We start from the raw sequence: 27,744 nt of genomic DNA, 5'->3' as shown, positions 1-27,744 counted from the left end.
AAAACATACACTCACTAATCCTAAATAAACAACTGTATTTGCTTAAAATATAGTGTAAGACGCTTGTGAAAGAAAGATAGCCCCTAACTGGGCAACTCTGTTAGCAAAATCTAGCCCCAGTTTCCGACCTCTGACTCACACATTACGTGATGTGAATGACACGGAATGATGATGTTTTCACTGGGAAAAAGGTTCTTCCGAAGCCCATGAACGCTAGGAAAGTCCGAATCCGGGCGGAGCCTTTATTCAGGAGCAGCCGTCACATATCAATATGATACACACATCAGCTGACCAGTCAGAGGTTGCACTGTTGGGGTCGGCAGGGTGTGTGTGTGTGTGTGTGTGTGTGTGTGTGTGTGTGTGTGCGTGCCTCAGAATGCAGGTGATCTCACACACACACAATCAAACATGCAATCAGAGAAATGCTTACACACACAGTTTTATGTGTGTGCACCGAGTTCAGGGTCACATTTTTGTTTATTAGTAGGACATCCTCACCCCGCCCCACCCCACACAGACACAGACACACACAAACACACTCTCACACACACACACACACTCTCACACACACACACACACACACACACACACACACACACACACACACACACACACACACACACACACACACACACACACACACACACACACACACACACACACACACACACACACACACACACACACACACACACACACACACACACACACACACACACACACACACACACACACACACACACACACACACACACACACACACACACGGTCACGTCTTGGGGATGTTGATTAGCAGTACGTTTTCTCCGCGGATGAACAGCTGATTGACGTGTCGTGTGCGAACGCGCCCATACTTGGCTCCACCCTCCTTTGCCTGGACCTCAGGGGGGGCGTGGCCATCTGCAGCCGGCACGGGGTGTGTGTGACGGGCGTGGCCAATCTTTTCCTCCTGCAGTTTTAACTTCTCAAACAGCTACAAACACACACGTAAACAACACACACACACACCTTAGCATAGAGTAAACAACACACACTGACACATTAGCATCTTCATATACACACGCACACTCGCACACACATTAGCATCTTCATACACACACATGCACAGACATTAGCATCTCCAGACATACACACACACACACACACACACTCTAGCATCATTCTTACTACTATTATAATGTTAATGCTACAACATTGCACATATCTGTACATGTTGTTCATACATTGTTCATATTACATGCCCATATTTATTCTTCTCTTATAAGGTAATTGCTAATACACTGCACATATTTATATTTAATTTATACTACTCTAAACCACCTTCTGTAAACCAACTGTACACTACAGTCTACACTGCACTATATTTCTTATCCTGTCTATACACCACCTGTTTATACTTTGTATATCACATTGCACTTTTCTGCTTTTTTGCATTTCTGGTTAGACACAAACTGCATTTCGTTGTCTTTGTACTTGTACTCTGCACAATGACAATAAAGCTGAATCAAATTTAATCTAATCTTTAGACATACACACACACAGACACTCACGCACTCACGCATTAGCATCTCCATATACTGTACACACACACATATTAGCATCTTCAGGCATACACACACACAGGGGCGCAGGAGATATTTTGAAAGTGAGGGGGACCAAATTGTGAACACAAACCCATAGTGAGATCAGATTTCCAGATATCGGATCACCACCTCTGGCCCACTTTCGACCATCATATTTTAAACTTGCCAGAATATTAAGATAATACCATTGGTTGTTTTCAAAATATTTTTTGATAAAAATGGTCAAAACTGTGAGATGAGCACAACACCAGATCTGCCCTCAGACCAGCTTCTTGCTATGTGCAATTCTACTTTTTTTTCTTTTAGATTTATTTTACACTACTTGGGCCAATGGTAGAATACTCTAAAAGCAACATGATGTTGATATTTCATGAAGCCATGAATGAATCATCATGCCTATCCAAACATAGACTACATGATCAAATAGCCTAGTTAGGCCTACAGTACCTTAATTGTCTGGTATAAACCAAATCAACTCTCCACCATCATAGTGTATATCACATAATGTGTCTGAAGTTAATATTTATGCAATGTTAGAACATGTTGGCTTAACAAGTTACCAGTCCAGAACACACAGAAAATTGCAACAGAAAGTTGCTTTTATAATCAACTACTATTTGTTCCAACAGCATTTAAACATTTATAAAATAAAAAAAAAAAAATATTACATAAGAAGTAAAATAAAATACTGTTACTGTAGTACCTGCATACGCGTAGATTACGGTGGGGACGGGTGGGATATGTCCCCACCACTATTTATAATTTGAATTTTGTCCCCACCACTTCTAAAATTGTGCAAACCAATTGCGACCGAAAAAATCCCCACATACTGAAATCATCGAGTCTAACGATAGGCGCGCATAATGACATCCTCACAGCATGCACACACCTGCCTAGATATGTGTGGATCGAGTGTTGCGCGGTTAAGGTTTTTTAACATCTGCACCCACCCGACCCTCCAGTCATTTAATGCCTGCTAGAGTTGACTGTAGCTCGGAATGCAATCGGTTGCCATAGTAGGCTATCCTAAAATCCAGCGATAAAACAAAGCATGAACTCATGAGCGTCGGTCTGCCCTATATGTATATCCTCTGATTGTAATGTTTACAGATAGGCTATCTAGGCGATATTTGTAACATTTATTTTGTATTTGGCCTGTTATAAAATCATGTAGGCCTATTGAACAATTTAAACACATTGTGAACCCCAAAGTTGGAGACATGCATAGCCTAGACATTGCTGCAAATTTAAAACCGGATTACTCTGGAATGGCTAACTGTACAGGGGAGTGCTTTAAACTTTAATTAAAACTTTAAACTTTAATTAGGCTACACCTTTGTGTTCAGTAAGGGCTGCTGTTTATTCTGTTATATGGTTTGTCATGTGTTGACGGAAAGTTCGCGAAGCCAAGATGAATGGGTAGGGAGACGGGCGCAGAAAATATGATTAAATTAAAGTTACCACAACAACTCACCACCAACATCGTTTAAAAGCTGAGAAAAAGCTCTTTCGTGTGATACATGTGAGGTCTGTGATGAATAGGCTATTTCGCAAGTAGTCCAGCAAATTTGGGTGGGACAGAAATAGGCTACCTTACAGAGCAGCAGATCAGGGCTGGCCATATCGGCTCTGATGTACAGTAGGCTACATTGATTTAAATGCATAGCTTCACTACCCAACACGCGAACAAGAAAGAAAACAAAAAAGAAACCAATGAGCTTATGTCGCGATTTCCGATATGCCTAGGCCTAGAGAAAAGACAGCTATTGGTAACCTAACAAGTAGGATTTGCTTTGCCTACTCTGCTGTTTGGTTGTCCCAAACTTTGAGACGACCCATACTCGCATTAACTGAATCTTATCAACCCGAACTGCGATGTTCCAAACAGAGTGACAGGATGCAATGCCTAATAATCTCACTGCCTACGGCATAACTGATACAGTGCGCCTAGGCCTACTGTTAAACACCTGAAAAATATTAAGCTGCTGTTTTCTTTTCATGACGAGCACTAGGCCTACGTTTGAATGATTTATGACTGAATGGAACGTTGCGTTTTTAAGCGCCAGAACTGCTTATCACGTCGTGTGACAAAGTTTACACCAATCATCTTCTAATGTATCCTTATGTTGAGATGTCCATTCTCTTTGCCCTAGGCTATCATTTGTGCGTGAAGCATGTTTCAATTAAGACAGTACACAAGCTATTTTTATTGTTGTATTGAATGAATTCATGAATTAATTGTACACGCATAGGCTACAGGATTACGGCTGGCGGCGCCACTGACCAAGGCCACAGTAGCCTGTGAACCTCTGATTTTCAAAGGGGAATCACGGCCAACGCAGGGGGCAACTCTTCTCTTCAATTTCCCTTCCAAATTACTTTTTATTGTCTGAAGACATCTATCGCAAGAATCTAACATTCTAAGCAACAGCAAAGCAAATGCAAGCTAACCAAAGTGCAGTCGGTTCTCCCGCCATGGTTTTGGAAATCACACACCTGCTGCATCTGAAGGCCCACGCATAATAAGGCCTACGCCTATCACTTTACACGCCCCTGTTGCACGTCACATTAATAGCTGATCCTGCCTCCCCAAAATGCCGCATCATGTGAACAGATCAGCAGGCATGCAAATTTTCACCTCGTTTTCAGACACACGTTGCGGCAAAAAGACGTCTCATTGTTTTTTTTTTGTCGGGTCGGGTCAGGTTCGGGTAGTTAATCAGTGCATATTGAGGGTCGAGTGGGTGCAGATTGACTCTCCTGACGGGTCGGGTGGGTGCGGATGTTAAAAAACCTTAACCGGCGCAACACTACTGTTGAGCATATTGTAATGCAGCGTTGAATGGATGAATAGGCTAGCTTATATAAGGGTACCCCGCACTTTTCAAAACACACTCAAGCTTATGGTTATTGTCCCCACCACTTCTAAAAACAAACTGACGCCCTTGAGTACCTGTACCACATTATCCCAAGCTTCAAAGAGCTCCCCATGTCTGTGACAGGCAGACGTGACACCTTAAATTCTCAGCTTGTTTATACCCCACACTGAACGTGTAAGAAAGGCCCATCACTCTGGGGTGTGGTAGCCTACTCTCTGGGATTTATGCACCAAGGTAACTGAAGTATCCAATTTGTGTCTTGAAATTATGTTTGAAATAAATGTCTTAGAACAAAAACTTTGGGTAGGCCTATAGACTTGTATTTTATAGTTAGGGTAGTGAAAACAAGTTGATCAGTAGGCTAGTTGAGTTTGTTATCAATAAACATAACAGCTAATGTCATGTTGAGCAGGAGATAGGCTACCATAAATCCTCAAATTATGCCCGGGATTGATTCTATTTATAGCCGGACAAATAAAGGCAGGTTCCCATATTTGCCTATACCATACCAACAATTGCCATCAGTCCACCAGCACTAGAAGACATTGCTTCGATTTAAGTCAATGAAATAACACCTCTTATTAATATTTTATTATATTGTTGGTTGGATTAACAAAGTCGTTTTCCTACCATCGGTCTCCAACACACGTTCTCAAGCTCATTGTCTTGCCGCCCCTTTCAAGCTAATTGCTAGAGGCTGAAGCCTACAACATTTAAACACAAAAGGCATTCCAGCCTACGAATTTAATAAAAAGTAGCCTACTAAATCATGCATAATTAAACAATAACTCAATTTAGGCTGCTTGGCTGCGCAAAAAGGTTTCTATTACAGCACAACCCCTATTCAATGAATGGCTGCCTTGTCTCGCAATAAACAGCGGTGGAAATCCCGACACTTTTTCAACTGCATGAAACATAACAGTGAACCATCAAATATCTCCCAGAGTTCAGTGCCCATCAGTCCCAACATTTAGCAATATAAATCAAACAGTCCAAAAGTAAATTAGATCCCAAACCAAACCGAAAATGTTATGCTTTTGATAGCCTACCAGTATGCCGCTCCAAACGAAACGCATCTCTAATGATGGTTGTTAGTAGACAAACTGGCTTCAGATATCCAACAGAGTGAATATGAGATTGTGCAGTCTTACAGTACTGTACTGTAGATGGCTGTGGTTAGTGATGCAGGGTATATGCAGGAATCATAGAGTTGAATTTACTACTTTTTACTACCGTTTTTACTACCTCCACAATATTTTTTACTACCAACACAACATCAAGCAGCAGCCCTTTTTTTTGGGGGGGGGGGGGGGGGGGGGTGGTACCACTTACTACTTGCTATAAGGTATAAATCATAAATATTAGGTACACGAATAATTTCTAATTGTGATCATTAAGTATGGTCATTGTCAATGACAATGTTTTTTTTGTAGTGTCGAGGAGTTCAGTTTCAGTTGTCCTTACCTTAACCCTAGCTCTTGAGTTATCCTAACCAGCCCTTAGCCCTAATAAGGTGAATGATAACCTTGGCACAAATGACGCTAAAACACCAAACATGTGTGGTGAAAAATGAAGAACAAACACCGACTACCCCGCCCCCCCGCCCCCCAAAAAAAAAAACAACTCCAGTCTAAGGATAGGCCCAGAAATCTATTTATATGGATAAAGCCATTATTATTGGTATGGTATTGTTGTTGCACATTTGACACAAAGCAGTCCGTGAAAACATGCACATCAGTGGACTGCTTTATTTCATTGCATTACTCAGCATGGATGCACGATGCTTGCATGATAAATACTTCCCAAAACAACAGTTAGGTAGGTAGGTAAGGATGCCATTTAGGAGTGTAAATCAAGTTTAATCACAATTTGATAAAATATAGATTCTTTAAGCCATTGATTTGATTCTTTTCAATACTTCAAAATGTGTAGCAATGCGATTCGATGCATTACTGGTCTGTTGTCGATAGGAAATGATAGATTTTGGTTAGTTTTCATGGATTCAAATGCCAATATTATAGGCTAAATTATAGGCCAAATACTGAACATTGACTGTGGAATCAAGTAGGTTACAGAGTTTCTTTCCCCCCCTAAAACCTCCTGTCACTAGCTAGATGCTTTCAAATTTAACATGGTTTTAAACTCATATGTTGCAGTTTTCTGTCACTGCAATAAAACTAGCCTATTTGGAATATTTTGTAGGCCTGCTGTTCCTTTTATGAGAACAATTTAACTGATCAAGTTTTCATAGGCTATTGAATGATTTAAATGTGAATGCCATAAACTTAATTCGCCATCAACTTTAGCGTGGTTCTTCACGCAGTTGTCATCTAAATGCAGTGTTTTGTAGGCTATTCAAAGAATTTCACGTTCATCACTCAGTTGTGGTGTAGGTCTGTCTTGAGTGATCGCTGTCCCTTTAAATGTCTGGGACTTTAAATAACGGGACTTTTAAACTGCATGCTGTTTTTGTTGATGCACCGTCTTTGATTCAGTTTTCTACCGTTTTAATAAATGACACGTGCACTTGCGTGGTTAAAACTAAGGAATTGTTTTCACTCGTTTTCTTGCAATTCCGTAACATTAGATACTAGGTCTAGGTCACATGTCAGTGACTAGTTCAAACTTTGTTACTGATGGGATAGGTGGCATTTTATTGCACGGTTCTGGATGATCACAGTCAGATGGCAGCGCTACCGTCAGCTAAACGAAAGCTTACACTAGTCAAGTCCACAGTTGTTAAAACTTCCAGCTGAAGTAGCCTAGTGTAAACTGAGAGTTGCCTCCTAACGGAGTGAGTGTAGCCTATATTTTTTTAGCTGCTATCAGAGTGATAGGCTAGCCTAGGCCTACATCTACCGCTCCTTTGCTACATGAACAAATATTATTAGATGAGTGACAGAAGCACGGACACCGGACCAGCAGGCCCATATGATAAACGCTGCTCTGGTAGCCTGCGGTAGGGCCTAGATGACGTGAAAAACGCGAGAGTCGCCGAAAAGCATCCCTGCATCCCTTGCCCCTAAAAAACTCTTCGGATCTGCACGATTCATATAAGTCGCCCAAAGCAATGTGAAGGAGTCACCAAAAAGCGCGTTGTTTGTATCCCTGTAATATCAACTGAAGCAAAAAGGCGAAAATGTTGTTTGTTGGCGTCGCTGATAGGCTGTCAACCACGGAACTCTACACAGTTTACTTCTACATCATTGCTATCGACTCCGACTCACTCAGGTCCTGTTAGCACGTATATATATTTTAATTAGGCAAGATGCAGTTAAAACATGTAGACACAAATATTAAGCAAAAAATGTAAAATCATATATTGAGGTGGTGATGAAAAATGTACTACCAAGTCAAATTGCATTTATTACCTTTTACTACCTTTCAAGGGCCTTAATTTTGGTAGATTCTATTTACTACCTTTTACTACCTTTTACTACCGCGCGGACACCCTGTGATGTGATGCTGTTAATGGTTTTACATTAGCGCAAACCCTATAGGTTATTATTTATTTAGCGTACCTATAGGGCTTTTTTTCCTTATCAAAAGTGAGGGGGACGACGGCCGTCTCTTCAGCACTGCGGGGGACATATCCCCCATGTCCCCCGTGCCTCCTGCGCCCCTGCACACACACTCCGGTTTTCTACAAGTGCAACGATGATAGACAGACATCATTTGGACAAAACATAGAGCATATTAACCTCCGTTGCTCAGCCAAATGCCATCCTGTTACGTCCTGTTATCACAGAGTTACAGGCGATAAACGATTTTTGATGGTCACAAGTTTACTTAATTAGCGGTTTATTTTTTTGATTATTAAAGAGTGTTTTTCATTTAAAGGTTTAACTTCATGCTTATTCAGTAGAGCATTTAGTGCTCTCCCCAATCCCAGACGTTCACATTGCATGTTTGTTTGTAATGGATGCAAAACAGCCTATAATGCTAAATGTCTATCGGGGGACGATTGAAACACCTGTTTCATTTGTCCCGACCAGGCAGTAAACCCCATTTATTCTAAGTCAATGCACACATATCTGTGTTTATACTATATTTTATGCAGGTGAGACATGGAAAAGCAGTTTTAGAAAGATGCAAATATATTTGGGGCTATCAGGTAGGGGGTTGAGTTTTGCCAACCTATGGAGACTGACGGCCTGTGCGTCATGAAGGGCACTTATTTGGATGTGTGGTGGCTTTAACCACATAAAAACAGAGTGAAATAACATTTTGTACTATAGAAACATTATATAATTCGAAACATGCATTATTCTAGCTATATTAATGGCATAATGCATGCTATTTCCATAACCGCGAAATATGCGCATCACCATGACGGCAATGTGTTGTTAACAGACATGAACCAAGACATATAGCCCAGCAGCAATCTATCTAAAATAACACATACTTGAAGTACCATTCATGGTATGTTGTCAAATATTGAAGTTGTGGGAAGTTTATGTAATTTAAGCTGTATATTTCATTCGTCCCCCATGCGGTTTCATTTGTCCCAGCCAGGAGGGACGAATGAAACAAAACGCACGTTCGACTTCTCCTTAAATAACTCTTGAACGGTTTTGTTCAGAGCTGTAAATGCAACTGTATTTGACAGAGGACCGATGTAGGTTGCAAAAAAAACATGGTTGTTTTAGAATTTCTGAACAAAAGTGGTGATAATTGGGGGTGTTACGATAGCATCTTTACAGACACACGCACACACACTAGGGCTGGGCGATATGGCTGAAAACTGTATCACGATATAAGTATTTCATATCAGTCGATATCGATAATTATTTCAGATAAGGACCACAAGGAAAAAAAGTTCAATTTAAACACTTTTATTTTAAACTTAACCTTCCTTTGATTTTAATCACCTCAGTTATCAATCAAAGCAAACAGGGAAAAAAAATAGCAACACAATCATGAAAAACACTCAAATAAATAAATGTGCACATAAGTCTGAATGAAAATATTGTTAACAAAGTAGCTTAATTTGCTAATTTATCATAGCCTACTAGACTGTTCAGTTTCCCCACGTGTGTTTAAGTTTCAGATAAATACTTTTTCTCCTTGGGACAGGCCCGTTTGAGTCTTGGAAAATACTTTTCCATTTGCATCGGGATTGAGATGATTAGAATTTAGCAGTCAATTTGAATGCAACAGTAATGATGCTAACCGGATTTTAGCAATTTAGCCAGTCGTCTTGCACGATTGTGAATGTTTGGATTACATGTGCATGCTGAGGAGGGATGCGCCTGTTGAGAGGGAGAGAGAGAGTGTGCACGGGGCAAGGACTCATTGAGTCTGTGTTGAGGTAGGCCTACTTCTATCGCCTACTCTGGTAGAGTTATACCAAAGTCCTTTTAGGCAAGTCCCTCCACTCGGCGGCCATTTGACAACGCTTTTTGGGCACTCGTCGGGCATCCATTTCGGCAGAAATGCGCGTGCGCAAGGCTTCACGACACCAATCTTGCTCCAGCGGCGAGATCACAACACATGATTGGCACGATGTCTTCACAACACACCATATGATTGGCTCAGTGTATTCACATCACACCACATGATTGGCTCAATGTATTCACATGTTGACGTTTTGCCGAGGAGGGGGTGGGATATGCGTAGACAACAGCCATATTGCCGTGACAAACTAGCCCCATGCAATTCTATGGAGTATTTTTTGAGTGCTGTGTCTCCACATTAGAAAGTCTCTGGTTATACTAGCTACAATGCAACATATATTTAGCCTATTTATTTATGGACAACGTAAGGCGGGAGGTGTGTGTTGCTTTTAATTATCGAATATTCTATCTAACATATTTTTTATTGATATCGATTACATGTCTATTGCGATACATATCACTATCGTTTTATCGCCCAGCCCTAACACACACATTAGCATCTTCAGACATACACACACACACACACACCATCATCTTTACAGACACACACACCCACACACACACACACAAGCATCTTCAAACATACATACACAAACACACACACACCATCATCTTCAGACATACAAAAACACACGTCTAACTGAGATGGTGTCTCCCTCCTACTCCACCTCTGTCGCATCTCTAAGCCACCCCTGCTGTATGCCACCTCTGCCCTGCTGTATGCCACCCCTGCTGTATGCCACCCCTGCCCTGCTGTATGCCACCTCTGCCCTGCTGTATGCCACCCCTGCTGTATGCCACCTCTGCCCTGCTGTATGCCACCCCTGCTGTATGCCACCCCTGCCCTGCTGTATGCCACCTCTGCCCTGCTGTATGCCACCCCTGCCCTGCTGTATGCCACCTCTGCCCTGCTGTATGCCACCTCTGCCCTGCTGTATGCCACCCCTGCCCTGCTGTATGCCACCCCTGCCCTGCTGTATGCCACCTCTGCCCTGCTGTATGCCACCCCTGCTGTATGCCACCTCTGCCCTGCTGTATGCCACCCCTGCTGTATGCCACCCCTGCCCTGCTGTATGCCACCTCTGCCCTGCTGTATGCCACCCCTGCTGTATGCCACCTCTGCCCTGCTGTATGCCACCCCTGCTGTATGCCACCTCTGCCCTGCTGTATGCCACCTCTGCCCAGCCTTGCTGTAGGCCTGGAGCTGTGAAGCGCTCATCTCCAGATCCTCTACTTTCTGCAGTAAAGCTGCACGGTCCAGGACTGGCTATGACATCACATCCTCTAACGCAGAGATAAAGGGAGGGAGAGGCCGCCTCTGTTGCGCACACAACACAACTACACATACACACACAACAAGGGAGGTGTGTGTGTGTGTGTGTGTGTGTGTGTGTGTGTGTGTGTGTGTGTGTGTGTGTGTGTGTGTGTGTGTGCATGTGTGCGCGCATCTTACCCTTGTCACAGTGAGGGCTTTCTCGTGGTAGAATGCTTCTCCAAGCAGTGGCTCCCTGTATGTCTCATCTACATCAACCATAGCCTGGAAACAAACAAACACACACACACACACACACACACACACACACACACAGTAAGTTAGGTGTTTGCTGTGACAGAGTGTATTATGTGGACTAGCTGGGAGGACGTTTACCAGGTTCCAGAACTTGTCAAAGGCGACGACGAATCCAGCACACACACCGCGCAGACCTTTGAAGCTGCGCACGTGAACCTTAACGCGGAGGTGTTCCTGTACACACTGGTTCAGCGAACCTAGAGGACTACCAGCCAGCACTGGCTCACATGTACACACACACATTCTCATTAATTAACACAAATCACAATCCTCAGCAATCATACAATTAATCCACAACACAAGCGCGCCACACACACACACAACATTACAGAAGACAACGGGCAGCACAGCTGACAGACGCAACAAGCAGTCAGACAGTATGAGCCAGACAGACATAAAAAAATATGTTTTGATGATGGCAAACGCCGCTAACGTACGTGGCATCCTTGTAAGCACATTCTTCGGAGCTTTCTGTCGACGCATAGGCCTCCGAGGCCCGCTCGTGCCCTCTTCCGCGTCCTCACAAACCGGGTTCTTCACCATCAACTCTTTGAGCCGCGCGATCCTCTCCGGGTCTGGTACGCCTTTCTGAGCCTTGCGCTGTTTTTTCTCCACGTTCTCGGGCTTCGCGCGCCCACGGCCGCCCTTCAAGAAGCTCTCATACTCGGCCACGTTATTAAAGCACCGGATGTTCGGGAAAGGCAACGGTACGTCTGTTGAGTACAGCGCCAGCATTGGGTCAAACTGATCCGAGCTAACGTCCAATCTAGAGTCCAGCAGCTCTTGGGGTTCTCCCTCTCGCGCGCCATCTCCTCTCTCTCTGTGTCCCTCTCCTGCCTCCCTGCTCGCGCTCTGATCCACCTCGACCCTCTCAGCCGAACCACCAAGTTCACGTTCTTTACTATTCCTCAACTTTCGCTCATGTTCCTCCATGTTTGAATGAACCGCAAGGAAAGTTGCAAGGAATTATGGGCCTGGAAGTCCTCCGCTGTTATTCATCCCCACGCTGGAAATAATGTATGCTGGAATCATTTTGCATTAGTCAAGACATTACTAGTTTGTATATCCGCATTGTCCTACACCACAAGAGTGCAAGAGTGTCATGTTTGTTTTCTTTGGAACCTCTGTTGTTTTAGTTTGTTTGCCTACCATCCACACCTACAACTCTGACATTTCACCACTAGGGGGAGATGTCAAGCTGTTTCAATTGCAACAAAAATACACAACAATGTATCGCAGTCCTGAAAAAAATCAATACTATATACAATACCATTTTTTTTACTATAAAATGCTTGATGTAGTCGCAATTTTGTCGCACAACCGCCAGCATTTAACGTAACTTCAAATTGCACCGTGAGCGGAACCACTGATTTCGTCTGTGAGCTCTAGACGGACATATTTACATGCTGGACTCGAGTGCGTGCTCTGCAGTCGCATGTTTTCACATTTTCTCAGGGCTGATGCTGGCGAGTGCCCCCACGCGCGACTTCAGGTATCCCAGTCGCCAGTGGAAACAGATGGCGGCGCCATGAGGAAAAGCAAACTGGACGTTACAGACCACGAAGACACACAGAACGGCTAACGTCGCGAGGAACGCGAGGCTGTGAGAAGGGAACCGGACATCGCGTGAGAGGTGTGACTGTGGTTTTTTGGCGTTGAAAGTTGAAAGTATAGTTTTGGCAGATAAGCCGTCACAAAACGTTGGCGACCCCAATCATTCACAGCATGTGAGAGAGAGAGCGCTCATCTCTGCTGGATCCAGTTAGGCGGTACTTTGAGCAGTACTGTCTACGTTTATTTTTACGTAGCTAAATTGTAATGTATATTTATATTTTTATTTAATGTAGCGATTGTACTGTTTGCATGTTTTATGTAATGCACTGGTGTAAGACCCTATATGCTCTGTGTGTGTGTGTGTGTGTGTGTGAGATCTGCAGACGCTGCATGCTGCTGAGGGTGGGGTGTGTGTGTGTGAGAGATCCTAGGTTTCTCCGGCGGGCGTTCTCCTGTGGTGGCGTTGTCATGGCGAAGAGTAAGTTCGAGTATGTGCGGAGTTTCGAGACTGATGACACGTGCCTCAAAAACTGCTACATTGTAGTGAGACTGGATGGACGCAACTTCCACAAGTAAGTAGTACGTACACACACACACACACACACACACACATTCACACACACACACATATACACACACAGATACACAGACATACACACAAACACCCTCTCTCTCTCTCTCTCTCTCACACACACACACACACACTTACACTTGTCTCTCTCTCACACACACACACACACACACACACACACACACTGTCTATTGATTGCATCTCTCTTTCTCTCTCTCACACTCACACGCAATGTGTGCAGGTTCTGTGATCAGCATGCGTTTGTGAAGCCCAATGACGAGCGCGCGCTGGCGCTGATGCGGAGGAGTGCGGAGTGTGTGATGGAGCAGCTGGAGGATGTGTGTGTGGCGTACGGCCAGAGCGACGAGTTCAGCTTCGTCTTCAAACGCTCAACACACTGGTTCAAAAGAAGAGCCAGGTACACACACACACACACACACACACGGCCAGAGCGACGAGTTCAGCTTCGTCTTCAAACGCTCAACACACTGGTTCAAAAGAAGAGCCAGGTACACACACACATACACACTTCTCAGTATGCTCATGAATGTGTGTATTTTTATTTGTATGTGTGTGTTCTCTCCTCAGTAAGCTCATGGTTGTGTGTGTTGTGTGTGTGTATGTGTGTGTGTTTTCTCCGCAATAAGCTCATAATTTGTGTGTGTGTGCGCGTTCTCTCCTCAGTAAGCTCATGATTGTGTGTGTTGTGTGTGTGTGTGTGTGTGTATTAGGGCTGTAACGATATGCGATTCGAAACCGAAATCGCAACACTCATATCCACGAACCTGTGTCGCGGTGTGAAAAGGCAGAATCTTGACACACCCTTTCTAGTGTTTCACACAGCGCTTTGCAACTTACGCAACCGCATAAGCAACACACATGTCCCGCTTTACTTACCGGTAGCCTACGTTATCCAAAATTAAATAAATAATTTCATACCCTCGTTGCTTTCATTGTAGACTATGTGTTCAACTTTTCCAAACAGTATACAAATAAACTCCCTCTCCTTGCCCCGCTCTCTCTCACTCTCCCTCCCTCGCTTAGTGGACACGCGCGACTCGGCCCACACAATCCAAATAAAACATTAAATTCACAATCGTGAAAGCAAGGACGCATAGAAGTCGATTAGCTAAATTACTATTAAATCCGCTTAGCATCATTAGCATGCTGCACATATTTGTTTAAAACTCTTGCATTCAAGTTGACTGATCATCTCAATACCAATGTTTCCCAAAAGGGCCTGTCCCAAGGAGAACAAGTATTACCTTGAAACTTAAACACACATGGGGAAACTGAACAGTTTAAATGTTATTAAATAAAATGTCTAGCCCCCCCCCCCCAAAAAAAAGAAAACGAGGTTCGTATCGAACCGTGGGTCAAAAATTGTGATACAAACCGAATCGTGAGGTTGGTGTATCGTTACAGCCCTAGTGTGTATGTATATGTGTGTATGTTTTCTCCGAAATTAGCTCATAATGTGTGTGTGTGTTCTCTCCTCAGTAAGCTCATGGTGTGTGTGTGTGTGTGTGCGTTCTCTTCAGTAAGCTCATGGTGTGTGTGTGCGTTTTCTCCTCAGTAACCTCATGGTGTGTGTGTGTGTGTGTGTGTGTGTGTGTGTGTGTGTCCGTGTCCTCTCCACAGTAAGCTCATGACGCATGTGGCCTCCCAGTTCTCCTCCAGCTTTGTTTTCTACTGGGGTGATTATTTTACCCATCAGCCCCTGCTCTACCCTCCCAGCTTTGATGGACGAGTGGTGCTGTATCCTAGCAACCGTAACCTGAGAGACTACCTGAGCTGGCGACAGGCTGACTGTGAGCACAATGACCTCATCACATGACATCATCACCCAGCTGTACTGTATGCTGTACAGTATTCATGGGTTTCATCAGTTCATGCACCTTGATTATGATTGCAGACTGCATGGTGCTTGATTAATACACCTGTGTAAAGGGACCTGATGAAACCCATGAATAGCAACTTCAATACACACACACACACACACACAATATCATTACCTTATCACTTCCTAAGCTATTAGGTGTCGCCACCTGACGTCATAAAGTGGGTGGCGACCATGTTGGAAGTATGCATAAGAGAACTTAATGTAAACCATATTAGAAAGTCAGTTTCTGGTTTAGTATAACTTCTATATTAATAATACTTTATTTGATCAAAGACGGTATGTTACTGTCATATAGGCCTACACAGTTGCCATAATAGTCCAGACGAAATAAATATATGCAGTTTAACAGATTATTCATTATCAAGGAGAGCAAGCTGTGGCGCAACCGGCTGGGGCATCTGCACCGTACGCCGGCGACCCGGGTTCGATTCCCGCCTTTGGTCCTTTCCGGATCCCACCCCGACTCTCTCTCCCACTCGGTTCCTGTCATTCTCCACTGTTCTGTCATTAAAGGCATAAAAAGCCCAAAAAAATATACTTAAAAAAAAAAAAAAGATTATCGAATTTCCGTTTTAAAATACAAAATCGAAAAACGAGAATCAAGTCGTTTTCTTTTTTTCTAATCGGTTTGAAAACATCAAAATACAAATACCGAAATCAGTCTTAATTTTGACGATCATTATTCAATGAAGCCTATAACGTTATGGAACAGTGTGCCCACGGCACCCCCCGTCCCCCCCGTCCCTCCCAACATTCTAAATCAATTTTATGCACCATATTGTTATGTAGCATAGTAATATTACACCATTTGAAAGCTTGGACTTTTGGGAATACCTAAATGACATATGACAACCTTTTTCATGTACAATTTGTATAGTGCTTTACATTGTCAGATTAATCAAACTATGTCTCACTTCAATTTGATAAAAAAATGCCCCCCTCCCCCTCCTTTGGTGCTTCACTACTTTCTAGCTGCAGTGCAATAAGTAGATGCCACATATTGGGTCTTATATATTCACAGGAATAGCTATGGAATATTCATGTTGTTTTATCCAAACAGGGCTCCAGAGTGCGACCAATTTGGTCGCATATGCGACCTAATTTTTCAAAAGTGTGACTAAAAAAAATCGGAGGTCGCACCGGTGCGACCAGCTATTTGAGAGAGGAAAAAGTGTCCGCATTGAAACTCTACCTTTGGTTCAATAACAGACACATATTTGGCCAATATCGTGGTTTAAACAAATCACAGATAGTGAAGGGCGGGACCTCCCCTCTGATTGGCCGTGGCCCAGTGCCTGTGTGTAAATTTGAAAAGAGAGAGAGAGAGGTCAGAGACCCGTCAGATAAACAGAGTGGATGTAGTTGCATTACAGTGTGGTCACATAGGCCGAGATAAATGTCCCCTCTCCCCACTGCCTTTCGGCGGCTGGCAGCAGCAAACCGATCAGACGAGCCCGAGATGATGATCAAGTTTATCGTTGCCTACGATAGGCCTAGTGAAACTTCCCTTCACCAAGTTCAGTCCGAAATAATTATTCATTTGAAAACAAAATTGTTTGGACGTAAACCCGACGCACAGGAATGCCACTTGCACCAAATTTATAGGAGTCATTGCAGATGAAAAGACGTCATAAATTGCGAACAATGCATACAAGGCCTTCCCGAACGACAGAGATACAGATATCGCCGAAAGGAGTGCGTCATTGACCGCAGTTACATGCAGGGAGTAACCCGGTTTTCAACAGCAATATTCGTTTTGCGCGCGAGTTGTGTAAACTCATTCTGATGGCATCAATCAATTTAATCCGGTATTTGGCGCAAACCGAATATCGCTGCTAGGCCTACATTTAAAGCCCGAATATTCCCTGCATGTATAACTGTGGTCATTGTGTACGGTGAATTGAATGGACTCATTTAGATCGAGCATGGCAAGTCATTGCAATAGCCTATAATAATAGGCCTACCATTTCGTTACTGCATTATTCATAGTGATGTTCTTATTGAAAATGTAAAAATACTAAAATTAAAAAGTAAATTGCATTGTGGGGCTGTCAAATGATTATTGCAATCATCATTGCAAAATCACATAAAAATCCCCCAGGCTACTTGGAACATCTCTTTAAATTGTGCTCAAATACATTTCTATGGAAGATGCTAGCATGGCGAGCTGACCTGCACATGGCGAGATGTGCAGTTTGAAGCCCTTAAAAGACGTGCACAGTTAATTTACTCACTGTTATTATATCATTTAATTCATCTTGAGATGTTTTAAGTTTAAATTTCAACTCAGTGAAGCACTTAAAGCACCAACACTTCATTAAGTTACTTTTCTTGTAGAATTGTAAATCATAAGTCATAGGATAACCTATATAGGACAGTAACTAAGGAAAAAAAGTGAACTTGCTGCGGTGTTAAATGCGATGTGGTTGAACATTTGGGTGCACCTAACTTTTGTGCCTGTGCACCTAAGAAAAAAAATTAGGCGCACCAGTGCAACCAGTGCAAAAAGTTAGTCTGGAGCCCTGTCAATATTAGTTGTGCAGATGTATAGTCCATCTTATACACACCCATTGAAGTAACAAAGAAAATGCAAAAAAAGAGACTTTTGTGTAATTATTCCATATTTTGTGTAGTCATTCTATATCAGAACCCCTGACATACAATCAAGTCAATAGTCTACAAGAAACCTCAGAGTGTTACCTTTCAGTTGAGACCAGGATTATGCTTCTACACCAAGAGTTTGCCACACAGTAAGCCTTTTATTGTCAGTATGCATTTTGGGAACCCAAAAGTCCTATGGGGAGTTTCCATAGGGCATTTTACAAAACGCATGAGCATACCTTGGCAAATAATGGTCCAAAGCACTCATTTTTTTATTCTATATTGATCTACTTTTGCACACAGCTTCACAAGACCTGGTGCTAGGGCTCTGTTGTGTTTCTAAGTCATCTCAGGTGACCTAGAGGGCTGTAATGTGGTCAGTTCAGAGGAACTTGTTATTCAGCAGAAATATAAAACAGTATTCTAGCCTCTGTACCTCTTTGCCAGTACTTCCCACAGCTATTCTGATTGTTCCTTAAGAAACTACAAGGTCTCAGCTTTCTAAAGAGACCAAGCATTTGATGGTAGGCCAAACTAGGTGGGAACAGTGGCCTCTGAAGTAGGCATTTCGAGGGAAACAAGTCTAAAAATGCCCATCCCATATGAAGCTAACTTGGTAAAAATACCTGTTAGATATGGTGGCCTCACAGAAAGTGTTGTGAGGGATATAGAAGAGATGGTTAAAAAGGACATGTCTTATGCAGAAATCGCAAACACTTTAACAAATAACTTTGGTTCACAAAGAGGTTCCTCTGAGAGGAGCATCCGATGATTTTGCACCCAGCATAATTAGGCACCCACTAACTCAGGACCACCTGGAAACTGAGGTGGCCAAAGCAGTTTGCGAGGTACTATGATGCGAGCTTCTGGGTAGGCTACTTATAACGTTATAGGCTTCATTGAATAATGATCGTCGAAATTTAAGACCTAAGACTAATTTCAGTATTTGAATTTCGATGTTTTGAAACTGATTAGGAAAACGGAAAACGACTTGATTCTCGTTTTTCGATTTTGTATTTTAAAATGGAAATAAAATAATCCTTCGTTTTTTGTTTTGTTAATTTTCATTTTAGAAACGGAAATCGATTGGCCAGAAGATCCACTGACCGAGCTGGTGTCCGTTAATGTTCGTGCAAAAAGGCTGATTCATGTCCCTTGCATTTTGCAACTGCGAGGTTCATGGCAGGCGCCCCACAGAAATGTTTCATTTTGCGAGTGAAGGGGCTATCACATTGTACACAGTATGTGCTGCGCTCGCCGCTAGGTTGCTCTTGGTTGAGGTAACGTCCCAAAGATTTTTGTTGTGCTTGTCGCTGGGCTCAGCGCAAAATACCAACGACTTACAGAGCGCCACGGTCAAAGTTCAACCTGATGGAACTTTGACCACGGCACGCACAAGGGCGGCAAACCGGCAAAATGCCACTTGCGCTGCGCTTTGCTGAGCAGCATCGATTAGCATCCCGTGCCAGTGGCCACAGTGTGCCATATTTTAACAGACAGCAACAAACGTTTCTAATGGTCAACTATGCCTCTGGTATACAGTTGGATATAACGCACGTCTCCACCTGTGGTGTTCATTACTTCCTACTCCAGTAAGAGACTGTTTTAATAGAAAGTCTGGCGACATAGCATAAGCAACATAAACAATCAGCAACTGTGTGTCTATTGTAGGCCTATTCATTTTTATAACCAACAAATATATAGTTGGGCAGGTTTATTCAATCATCTTCATCTATAATGCTGCCCTATGGAGCACAGCTACCAGCAATAATATTCAATACTCCAAAGATGGCGCACATTCGGAAATTCACGTTTATGACTTCAAATTCATGACGTTGGTGGCGGCACCTAATACTAGCACTATGTCACTACTGCTTGCATGTGGCCAACCTCCTTCATTCCTCACATCTTTTGAAGTTGCACATAGCTCCGCTCATAAATCATCACTACCTAAGCTACACACACACACACACACACACACACACACTAAGAGTAATAGTCTCCAAACATGGCTAGGAGTAATAGTACCTAATAGTCTCCAAACATGGCTAGGAGTAATAGTCCCTAATAGTCTCCAAACATGGCTAGGAGTAATAGTCCCCAAACATCGCCAGGAGTAATATTCCCCAAACATCGCTTCTCAGATCATGTGTTTTTCAGAGTGTCAAACTGAAGTAATGTCATAGGATTTGAATCTGAGGTCTGAGATCCCAATTTGAGATGTAGCAACAAACTTGTAGCGGACCGCTCCATATTCTTTATAGTAAAAACATATATCTCTATAGTCTTCACTGGGCTTATCCAACCGGGTTGCTTAAACGTAATTAGGTTGTTAACGTCACGCAGTCAGCTGACGCTAAAAGGCTGCTTGGCCTGCAGGGAGAGCACTAATTACCAGGAAACTCTATCGGAGAGAGAGATTACTGAGGGCTTGTAAGACGTGGCGGGAGCATTTTAAACAGAGATTTCACACTGGATGTAGTTACACTGGATTCCTCTGGATCGTACCCTTGTGGATTAATCCTTTGGAGGAATTACTATGAAGCAGCGCGGATCCTGAGCAAAATAGGACCGGCTCAAACTACTTTGTGTTGCACATGACGGAATGGATCGGCAGCATGGCAAGATGTTTCCCTTTCTCTTGTCGGGGTGTTGCGAAGATCCCTGGTTCAAGTCGTAGGCCTACTCTGCAGTTCCCCTGGCTAGTCTCCCGCTGGTAACTCAACACTCATCTCCGAGTTCACGTTTCCCTTCCGCCAGTATAAAAACTAATTCAACATATTCCACAACTCACTTTCCTTCCGTGACTCAGACTCTTTCATACTTTCCTTTTTGTTTAAATATCATTTTATTTTTCGATTGTATGGATGGACAATGATTATTTAAGTTGTGTATGAATATTTTTGGTTTAATTTAAACTATCACAATATATGATTTGAAACTTATAAAACGTGTTTGTTGTTTGATTTACGTGATAGTTTCGCTGTAAAGGTGGCTACATTTGAATTTGCAGCCAAATACTGCCTGGCACCCCAGAGACAATTTAATCTAATTTAAAATAAAAGATTCAGATTAGTCACGTTACAAACTTATCTGATTTGACACAGAATGACCTATTAATAACCTGTGTGTGTGTGTGTGTGCGCGCGTCTGTGTATAGGCCATATTAATAACCTGTGTAATATGTTCTGTGTGTGTGTGTGTGTGTGTAGGCCATATTAATAACCTGTATAACACAGTGTTTTGGAGCCTGGTGCAGAAAGGAGGCCTGAGCACATTACAAGCTGAAGAGCGACTCAAGGTACATTTACACACACACACACACACACATATACACACACACACACAAACACATACACACACACAAACACATACATACACACACATACACACACACACACATACACACACACACACATACACACACACACACCATCCATCATCATTTAACCCCCTCAAAACACCCCACACTCAATACAAATAAACATCCCGCACTAAATAAACATCCCCCACACTAAATAAACATCCCACACTAAATACAAATAAATATCCCGCACTAAATAAACTTCCCCCACACTAAATAAACATCCCACACTAAATACAAATAAACATCCCGCACTAAATAAACATCCCACACACTCAATAAACACCCCATACTAAATACAAATAAACACCCCGCACTAAATAAACACTCAATAAACACCCCACACTAAACTGGGAATACTGGCAGGGTTTTTTGTGTGTTTTGTGTGAGGTTCAGGATGATGATGATAATAAAGATGACGTGTGTGTGTTTGTTTGTTTGTTTGTTTGTTTGTTGCAGGGTACAGTGGCTGCAGATAAAAATGAGATTCTGTTCTCTGAATTTAACATCAACTACAACAAAGAGCCCCTGCTCTACCGCAAAGGCACCACTCTCATCTGGGACACGGTGAGTGAGTGAGTGAGTGTGTGTGTGTGTGCGAGACAGAGAGACAGTGGGTTGACCAATTCTAAACTTGTTTCTCAGACAGAAGAGGTAACCACCAAGAAGGTGAAAGCAGCCAATCAGAATGAGTCAGAAGTCCATGTGACCCGCACCAGAAAGAAGGTCACTGCCCACCATTGTGACATCATTGGAGAACAGTTCTGGGCTGAGCATCCAGACATTCTGGAGTCGGACTGAGCAGCTCCATCAGGAGCGCATACACACACACACACACACACACACACACACACACTGGACTGTTGAGTCTGATGCCAATAGCCTACCACCTTGTGACTGAAGTTCATCTACATTTTCATGTTTGTTGTAATAAACCGATTGTCTTAAGTGTGTGTGTGTGTGTGTGTGTGTGTGTGTGTGTGTGTGTGTGTGTGTGACCACTGTGACTACTGTCAGGACCCTCAGAAGGAGGTCTAGCAACAACCACATGCACAAACACATGCACGCACACACACACATCAAACATATCCTCACGCACACACACCAAGCCGGCCCAGAATAAGAGCTGTCCAGCTGTGGCCAGGCACAAGATGACTCTGGCGGCGTTGGCTAGCCTGGCAGCATGCAAGCACCGGGCAAGATTTCACTCAGGCTCTGGCACACACACACTCGCTGGCCCCCTGCCACACACACACACACAAAGGGCTTTTTAGATATAATCTCCGGAGTATATGCGGACGTTTGTCAAACGGAGGTCCTACTCTTCGGGTGATTCAGATATGATGCTAACTTGCGGACCTTATATTGACCTTATACGGACCTATGTGTGAACGACATACACGCACGTTACAGAATCTCCGTGTGGTTGTCGAGTGAGGGGTGGGGGCTTGCAGAGTTCGCAAGAGGCTAGATATGACGCAGAATATATGCGGCCGCTGTCAATGCTGCTGTTTTTGTTTACAAAATGTATGCATGGCCCCAGCCGTGGCGCAACTGGCTGGGGCGCCTGCACGATTCCCGCCCCGTGGTCCTTTCCGGATCCCACCCCGACTCTCTCTCCCATTCACTTCCTGTCATTCTCCACTATCCTATCCGCAACAAAGGCATAAAAGCCCCCCCCCCCCCAAAAAAATATATATACTAAAATGTATGCATTAGGCTATGTAGGCTAAAGAAGAAAAATCTATTGTGCGTAGTCACGCCTACTTGAAGCTGACCTACAGTATTTGTATGCGTGGTTCAAATAAACACATTTATCTGTTTTTAACGTTATGTAGCAGAATTACTTGGCTATGGAACCCAAATCTGGTTTGCGTTGGAGAGAGCATGTACAAACTTGTAGGCTTTATGGTACCAGCCAATTCAGTAGGCTCTCTTCAAGGCCATCATATACAACATTTTTAAACAACAAACAAAATACTAACATAACAGTGAAGTGGTTCGTTTTTTAATGGTTTATTTTTCCAAAAGCATCCTCTCCCCATGTGTCTATTGCATTTACGTAAGGAGCTTGGAACAAAGTTGGGTTTGCTTTGTTTTCATTTTCTCTAGGCATATTCATTCTCAACAAATATCAGGCTCAGCAGTGAGGTCATGAGAAGGCTATCAATGAACAGAAAACCGACCGTGTTGGCTAACAATTTATTAAATACTCCTGTTATTGTCGTCAACGACGTCGTTGTAGGCTACTGTTTTTTCAGCGCTTTCTGCTTAGGATGATTTGGTCTTTTAAATTCTTTTGGCCTTTCGATGCGGTTGTAGGCTACATCAACGTGTCTCTTGCTGTTCCCTTCAAGTGTTCGATCACAATTTGTCACAAAGTCTGCCCTCATGGACAGTAGCTCTGTGATGTCTGCGTCTTTCCAGGTTGGAGATTTTCTGGACAGAACTATGCCACTCCATCCTGACACTGGCATTTAAGTCATATTTAATTTCAATTTATTGTGCTTATAGAGCACCAAAACATTACACATGTATCATGGCGCTTTACAGAATGTAGGCAATCAGAGAAAAAGGAAGAAAAGACAAGAAAGAGAGAGGCCCATGGGTGACAGGGGCGAGGAAATACTCCCTAGAATTGGCGATACATATAGGAAGAAACCTCGAGCAGATCCACGACTCAAGGGCCTAACCCATCTACCTAGGGTCAATACAGGACAGTAAGGTCTGTATACATGACAAATGCATATGATAGTCAGGTGTAGAGAATAAGACATGGTGTTAAAAAGCACTTGAGCAGAAAGTTACAAGAGGTGGGGTGATTACGTATCTGGTTTAATAATTCGTTAATCCTGATTTAGTGACAGAAAGTTCAAATAGTCCAGCATTGGATTTGTCCAGGGGAAGGGAGTTGTCATGTGGTGTGTCGGCAGACAGGCCAGGAATCCGGGCAGAATTGTCATAGGCAGGTGATGGGTCGCTAGGCTGTACGGGCCAGGAATCCAGATAGGGGGACAGTAATAGGGCAGTCGAGGATGGGACTTCAGGTGAGATGGGTGAGAGGAGGGCCAACACATGGATGGTTGATGACTGGTAATGATATACCTCACAAGTGAGGTACAGTAAGGGGGAAAAAAGAGAGATGTAGAGTGGGTTAGTATTACTGAAAATCAAAGTGGTTAATGTCAATAAGTAATTAGTGGTACTATATATTGTTACAGTATATCATAGGGAGAATAGGCAAGAGAGGGAGAGTTGAGAGAGAGAGAGAAGGGGAGAGAGGAGAGGAGAGGGGGGGGGTTGTACGGCGTGACACATGAAAAGTCCATGACAGCACTATGCTATAGCAGCATAACTAAGGCATGGTGAGGGGTAGTCAGCACCAGCGCAGGTATGGTCAGTGACCACCATTAAAAATAGGGAGGGTGTCTGCTAGTCGAATTGAGGAAGGAAGATTATTCCAGAGGAGGGGTGCGCGATAGCTGAAAGCTCTGCCTCCTAGGGTGAGCATGTTTTCCTTTAATTGAGCCCTCGAATTAATAAAACGTGACCCTGTTGTAGGCCTAAATTGAGCTCTCGAAATATGTATTTCGTGCTCACATTTAGTAATTCCCGACATTTTCTCACCGCTCGCTGTGCTGTGGTGGCAACTTCGTGTTACCTTTGCATGGACTAGGCCTACAGCTGTCTGTAACATTACAGTTCATATTGGTAATGTGATGATAACCGTAGTCTAATTAAAGCCTTTAGGTGGTCAGGATGGTTTATAGCGGACTTCTACTCTTTGTAGCAGGGTCACCTGTGGTGTCAACCGCCAGCTATGGAGACCCATAATGGGGAAATTCTACTAGGCTACATAGGCTACTCGGGCTCTGTTGTAATGACCGGTTTCCACTACCTCCTAGATTGTTGACTAAAGCCTACGTTAACTGTGAGGTCTAGAAGGCAATCGAAGCACACACAGCGACAAGCTCCCAAACAATTACAACACGTAGACCTACTGCTGTTGGTAGCCTACAAATAGGCTACTGCGTATTAATACCCACCCAATACAATAATTGGTTCCCTCTAGCGCCCGATGGGCCTCACCATATAACCCACCCGCACACCGATATGCACACAACGCAGTAGGCCTAAGCTTTGATACAGACTATGAAACGGGAGACATAAACAGTGGCATACACGATGGTCAGCTTCTCACACCGTTCGCGATAAACACTAGCCTAGAAATCTATACGCATCCTAGCGCAGGGCTAGTCTAGCAAGTCTCTGTTGGCTTGTGAGCTCGAAAAATGTAACTTCTATCAGGCCAATCAAATCGTGTATAGAGTCGTTAGGCGGGCTTAACATAATGATTGATGGCAGAGTTGCAAGCTTGAATTCCCTGCTACTTGAAAACAAATAAGATAATGTTGCTGTTGGTGAACAGTGTGACACCATTTAAGCTTTTATTAAGTTGGCAAAAGTTTGAACTAGCCAACTAGCTCCGCTGGTGGGAAACGCATGGGACTCATAGCGCTGTCCTATTGCGTGCAGAGAGAATTTAAAAAACAACCGATTATCTCGCCCCTCGGACTGAGCACTGCGAACGGTGAGTGCCCAGACCCTACATTTTAATGTGGGTCTGGCTCGTCAGGCTAGATAAACACCACAGCTCTGCATAAACTTGGACCTCAACACTCAAAACTTCGGCAAACATTCAGCTGGACGAAGATGGCAAGGGACCTGTGCAAACACACACAATCATCTGCTCTCCCACCTATAGCCTACTTAACTGGGCTATATCCAGGTGCACTGCAATCAGATTCCCCCTACGTCACTACAAGCGACAACTCCCGACGTCATTCCCGGGGATTCCCCTTGACATCACACTACGTTTTTGTGCACACAATTTAATTTCTTCGAGCCCACGTTTTAATTATTCGTGGGTGCGTTTTAGTAGATCGAGATCTCGAATATACTATACCGTGCTCATGTTTACATGTGTCAAGACAATATTGAGTGCACAAAATTGTGGCCACGTTTAAGTAGATCGTGCACACAATGTTCTGCCATGTTCACAAATTGTGCTCTCGTTTTAATAAATTGTGCCCTCGTTTTAGTAAATTGTGCGCTCGTTTTAGTAAATAGTGCACTCATTTAATAAATTGTGCCCTCGTTTTACTATGCTTAAAATGAGAGCTCAATTTAGTAAAATGAGCGCACACTATAGTGAAACGAGAGTACAATATAGTAAATTGTGCACACGATTTAGTAAACCGAGAGCACAATTTAGTAAAACGAGCGTACGATTTAGTAAAACTAGTGCACAATATAGTAAAACGAGAGCACAATTTAGTAAAACGAGCGCACAATGTAGTAAAACGAGCCAGGGGCGTTTCAAGGAATTTGGGGGCCCCAAGCAAAATGGACATGGAGCCCCCCCCCCCCCCCCCCCCCGCAAAGCCTACAGGAACCACCGCATAGCCATACAGTTTAAGTTCACCCACAGTTTATATAAATACAAAATTTTGACAGTGCAATACTGCAGTTGCATATATATATATACTGTGCATTAGTTTTGAACATTTGAACATTTGCAAAAACACCACCGTACCATAAAATCCAATAAAAAAGTGCACAATAACTAAATCCAACATACTTACAACACACACACACACACTCACATTAACATTTTTCAATGAGAAAATAAAACACTGCCATCTTATGCAGAAAAAGGATGCATTGTTCAAACTATAAAGAGTGCAGGTTGTATAGCAATTTAAAAATCCAACATAAATACAAGTACACACACACACACACACATAAGATTTACCTTTCAGGCCATCTTCATCAGTGGAGGTATCCTTAGGAAGAGCCTGAGGGCTGAGAAATTTAAGCAAAGCACCTTGATGGAGAAAGAAAAGATATGTTAGCATTTCCATATTTTGATATTTAGAAGGGATGCAGCTGCTTTCACAACTACCAATGCTTACTGTAAAAACATCCCAAGCTAATGTTATACATTGACCTAGGCCTACTTGTAGCTTAACATACAGTAGCATTTAAGCATTCTGCTGTTTGAGAATTAGACAGACGCACCTGATGCTTTAAAGACAGTAAACAGCTGGCTGCATGAATACTACTAGACATGAATGTTCCAGTCTGCTTTGATGCACGGAATTTATCGTGTGGTTTTCCTAACCCCCATTTGGTAAATAGATTATCACGGTCGAATAGTTAGTATAGCAGAGAAGCTATAACCTGGCCCTAGCCAGATGAATTTCGCTCCGCCTAGCTCCACTCATCCATCTGGAACCGATCCATTGAAGTGTTGCTTCAGA

At 43.1% G+C, this 27,744-nt stretch overlaps 2 protein-coding genes across 3 annotated transcripts; one reads left to right on the top strand and one right to left on the bottom strand.

Annotated features, from left to right (window-relative positions):
- Window positions 1-708: 708 nt before the first annotated feature.
- On the bottom strand, window positions 709-12,638 carry lsm11 (LSM11, U7 small nuclear RNA associated). The gene is made up of 4 exons (XM_076288124.1): window positions 11,866-12,638; window positions 11,507-11,646; window positions 11,312-11,395; window positions 709-973 (listed from the first exon to the last, which is right to left on the bottom strand). The coding sequence occupies exons 1-4, from the start codon at window positions 12,359-12,361 to the stop codon at window positions 770-772; spliced, it is 924 nt and encodes a 307-aa protein (XP_076144239.1). The 5' UTR covers window positions 12,362-12,638; the 3' UTR covers window positions 709-769.
- Window positions 12,639-12,845: 207 nt separating this feature from the next.
- thg1l (tRNA-histidine guanylyltransferase 1-like) lies at window positions 12,846-22,369 on the top strand. 2 transcript variants are annotated; one of them, XM_076287203.1, is made up of 7 exons: window positions 12,846-13,061; window positions 13,366-13,554; window positions 13,795-13,971; window positions 15,195-15,364; window positions 21,270-21,358; window positions 21,881-21,988; window positions 22,067-22,369. In XM_076287203.1, the coding sequence occupies exons 2-7, from the start codon at window positions 13,373-13,375 to the stop codon at window positions 22,220-22,222; spliced, it is 882 nt and encodes a 293-aa protein (XP_076143318.1). In that variant the 5' UTR covers window positions 12,846-13,061; window positions 13,366-13,372; the 3' UTR covers window positions 22,223-22,369. The 2 variants fall into 2 exon arrangements, with proteins under 2 accessions (XP_076143318.1, XP_076143319.1); XM_076287204.1 differs by lacking the exons at window positions 12,846-13,061; window positions 13,366-13,554 and having other exon boundaries at window positions 13,933-14,062.
- The last annotated feature ends 5,375 nt before the right edge of the window (window positions 22,370-27,744 follow it).

The sequence above is a fragment of the Alosa pseudoharengus genome, unplaced genomic scaffold, assembly GCF_046254945.1.
Source record: "Alosa pseudoharengus isolate Yale_2024_CS ecotype anadromous, Long Island Sound unplaced genomic scaffold, YU_APseudo_1.1 YU_APseudo_1.1_scf_16, whole genome shotgun sequence".
NCBI lineage: Eukaryota > Metazoa > Chordata > Actinopteri > Clupeiformes > Clupeidae > Alosa > Alosa pseudoharengus.
This window is presented reverse-complemented; position numbering and strand designations above follow the sequence as displayed.

What these genes read in the sequence shown, in the direction of transcription:
- lsm11 (XM_076288124.1), bottom strand. Translation starts at nt 12,361, where the DNA reads ATGGAGGAACATGAGCGAAAGTTGAGGAATAGTAAAGAACGTGAACTT. An exon ending in TGTGCTTACAAGGATGCCAC is followed by an intron (nt 11,647 to 11,865) that starts GTACGTTAGCGG and finishes CATGTGAGCCAG; the next exon opens with TGCTGGCTGGTAGTCCTCTA. An exon ending in TTGACAAGTTCTGGAACCTG is followed by an intron (nt 11,396 to 11,506) that starts GTAAACGTCCTC and finishes GTTTGTTTCCAG; the next exon opens with GCTATGGTTGATGTAGATGA.
- thg1l (XM_076287203.1), top strand. Translation starts at nt 13,373, where the DNA reads ATGCTGCTGAGGGTGGGGTGTGTGTGTGTGAGAGATCCTAGGTTTCTC. An exon ending in GAGCTGGCGACAGGCTGACT is followed by an intron (nt 15,365 to 21,269) that starts GTGAGCACAATG and finishes GTGTGTGTGTAG; the next exon opens with GCCATATTAATAACCTGTAT. An exon ending in CCACTCTCATCTGGGACACG is followed by an intron (nt 21,989 to 22,066) that starts GTGAGTGAGTGA and finishes CTTGTTTCTCAG; the next exon opens with ACAGAAGAGGTAACCACCAA.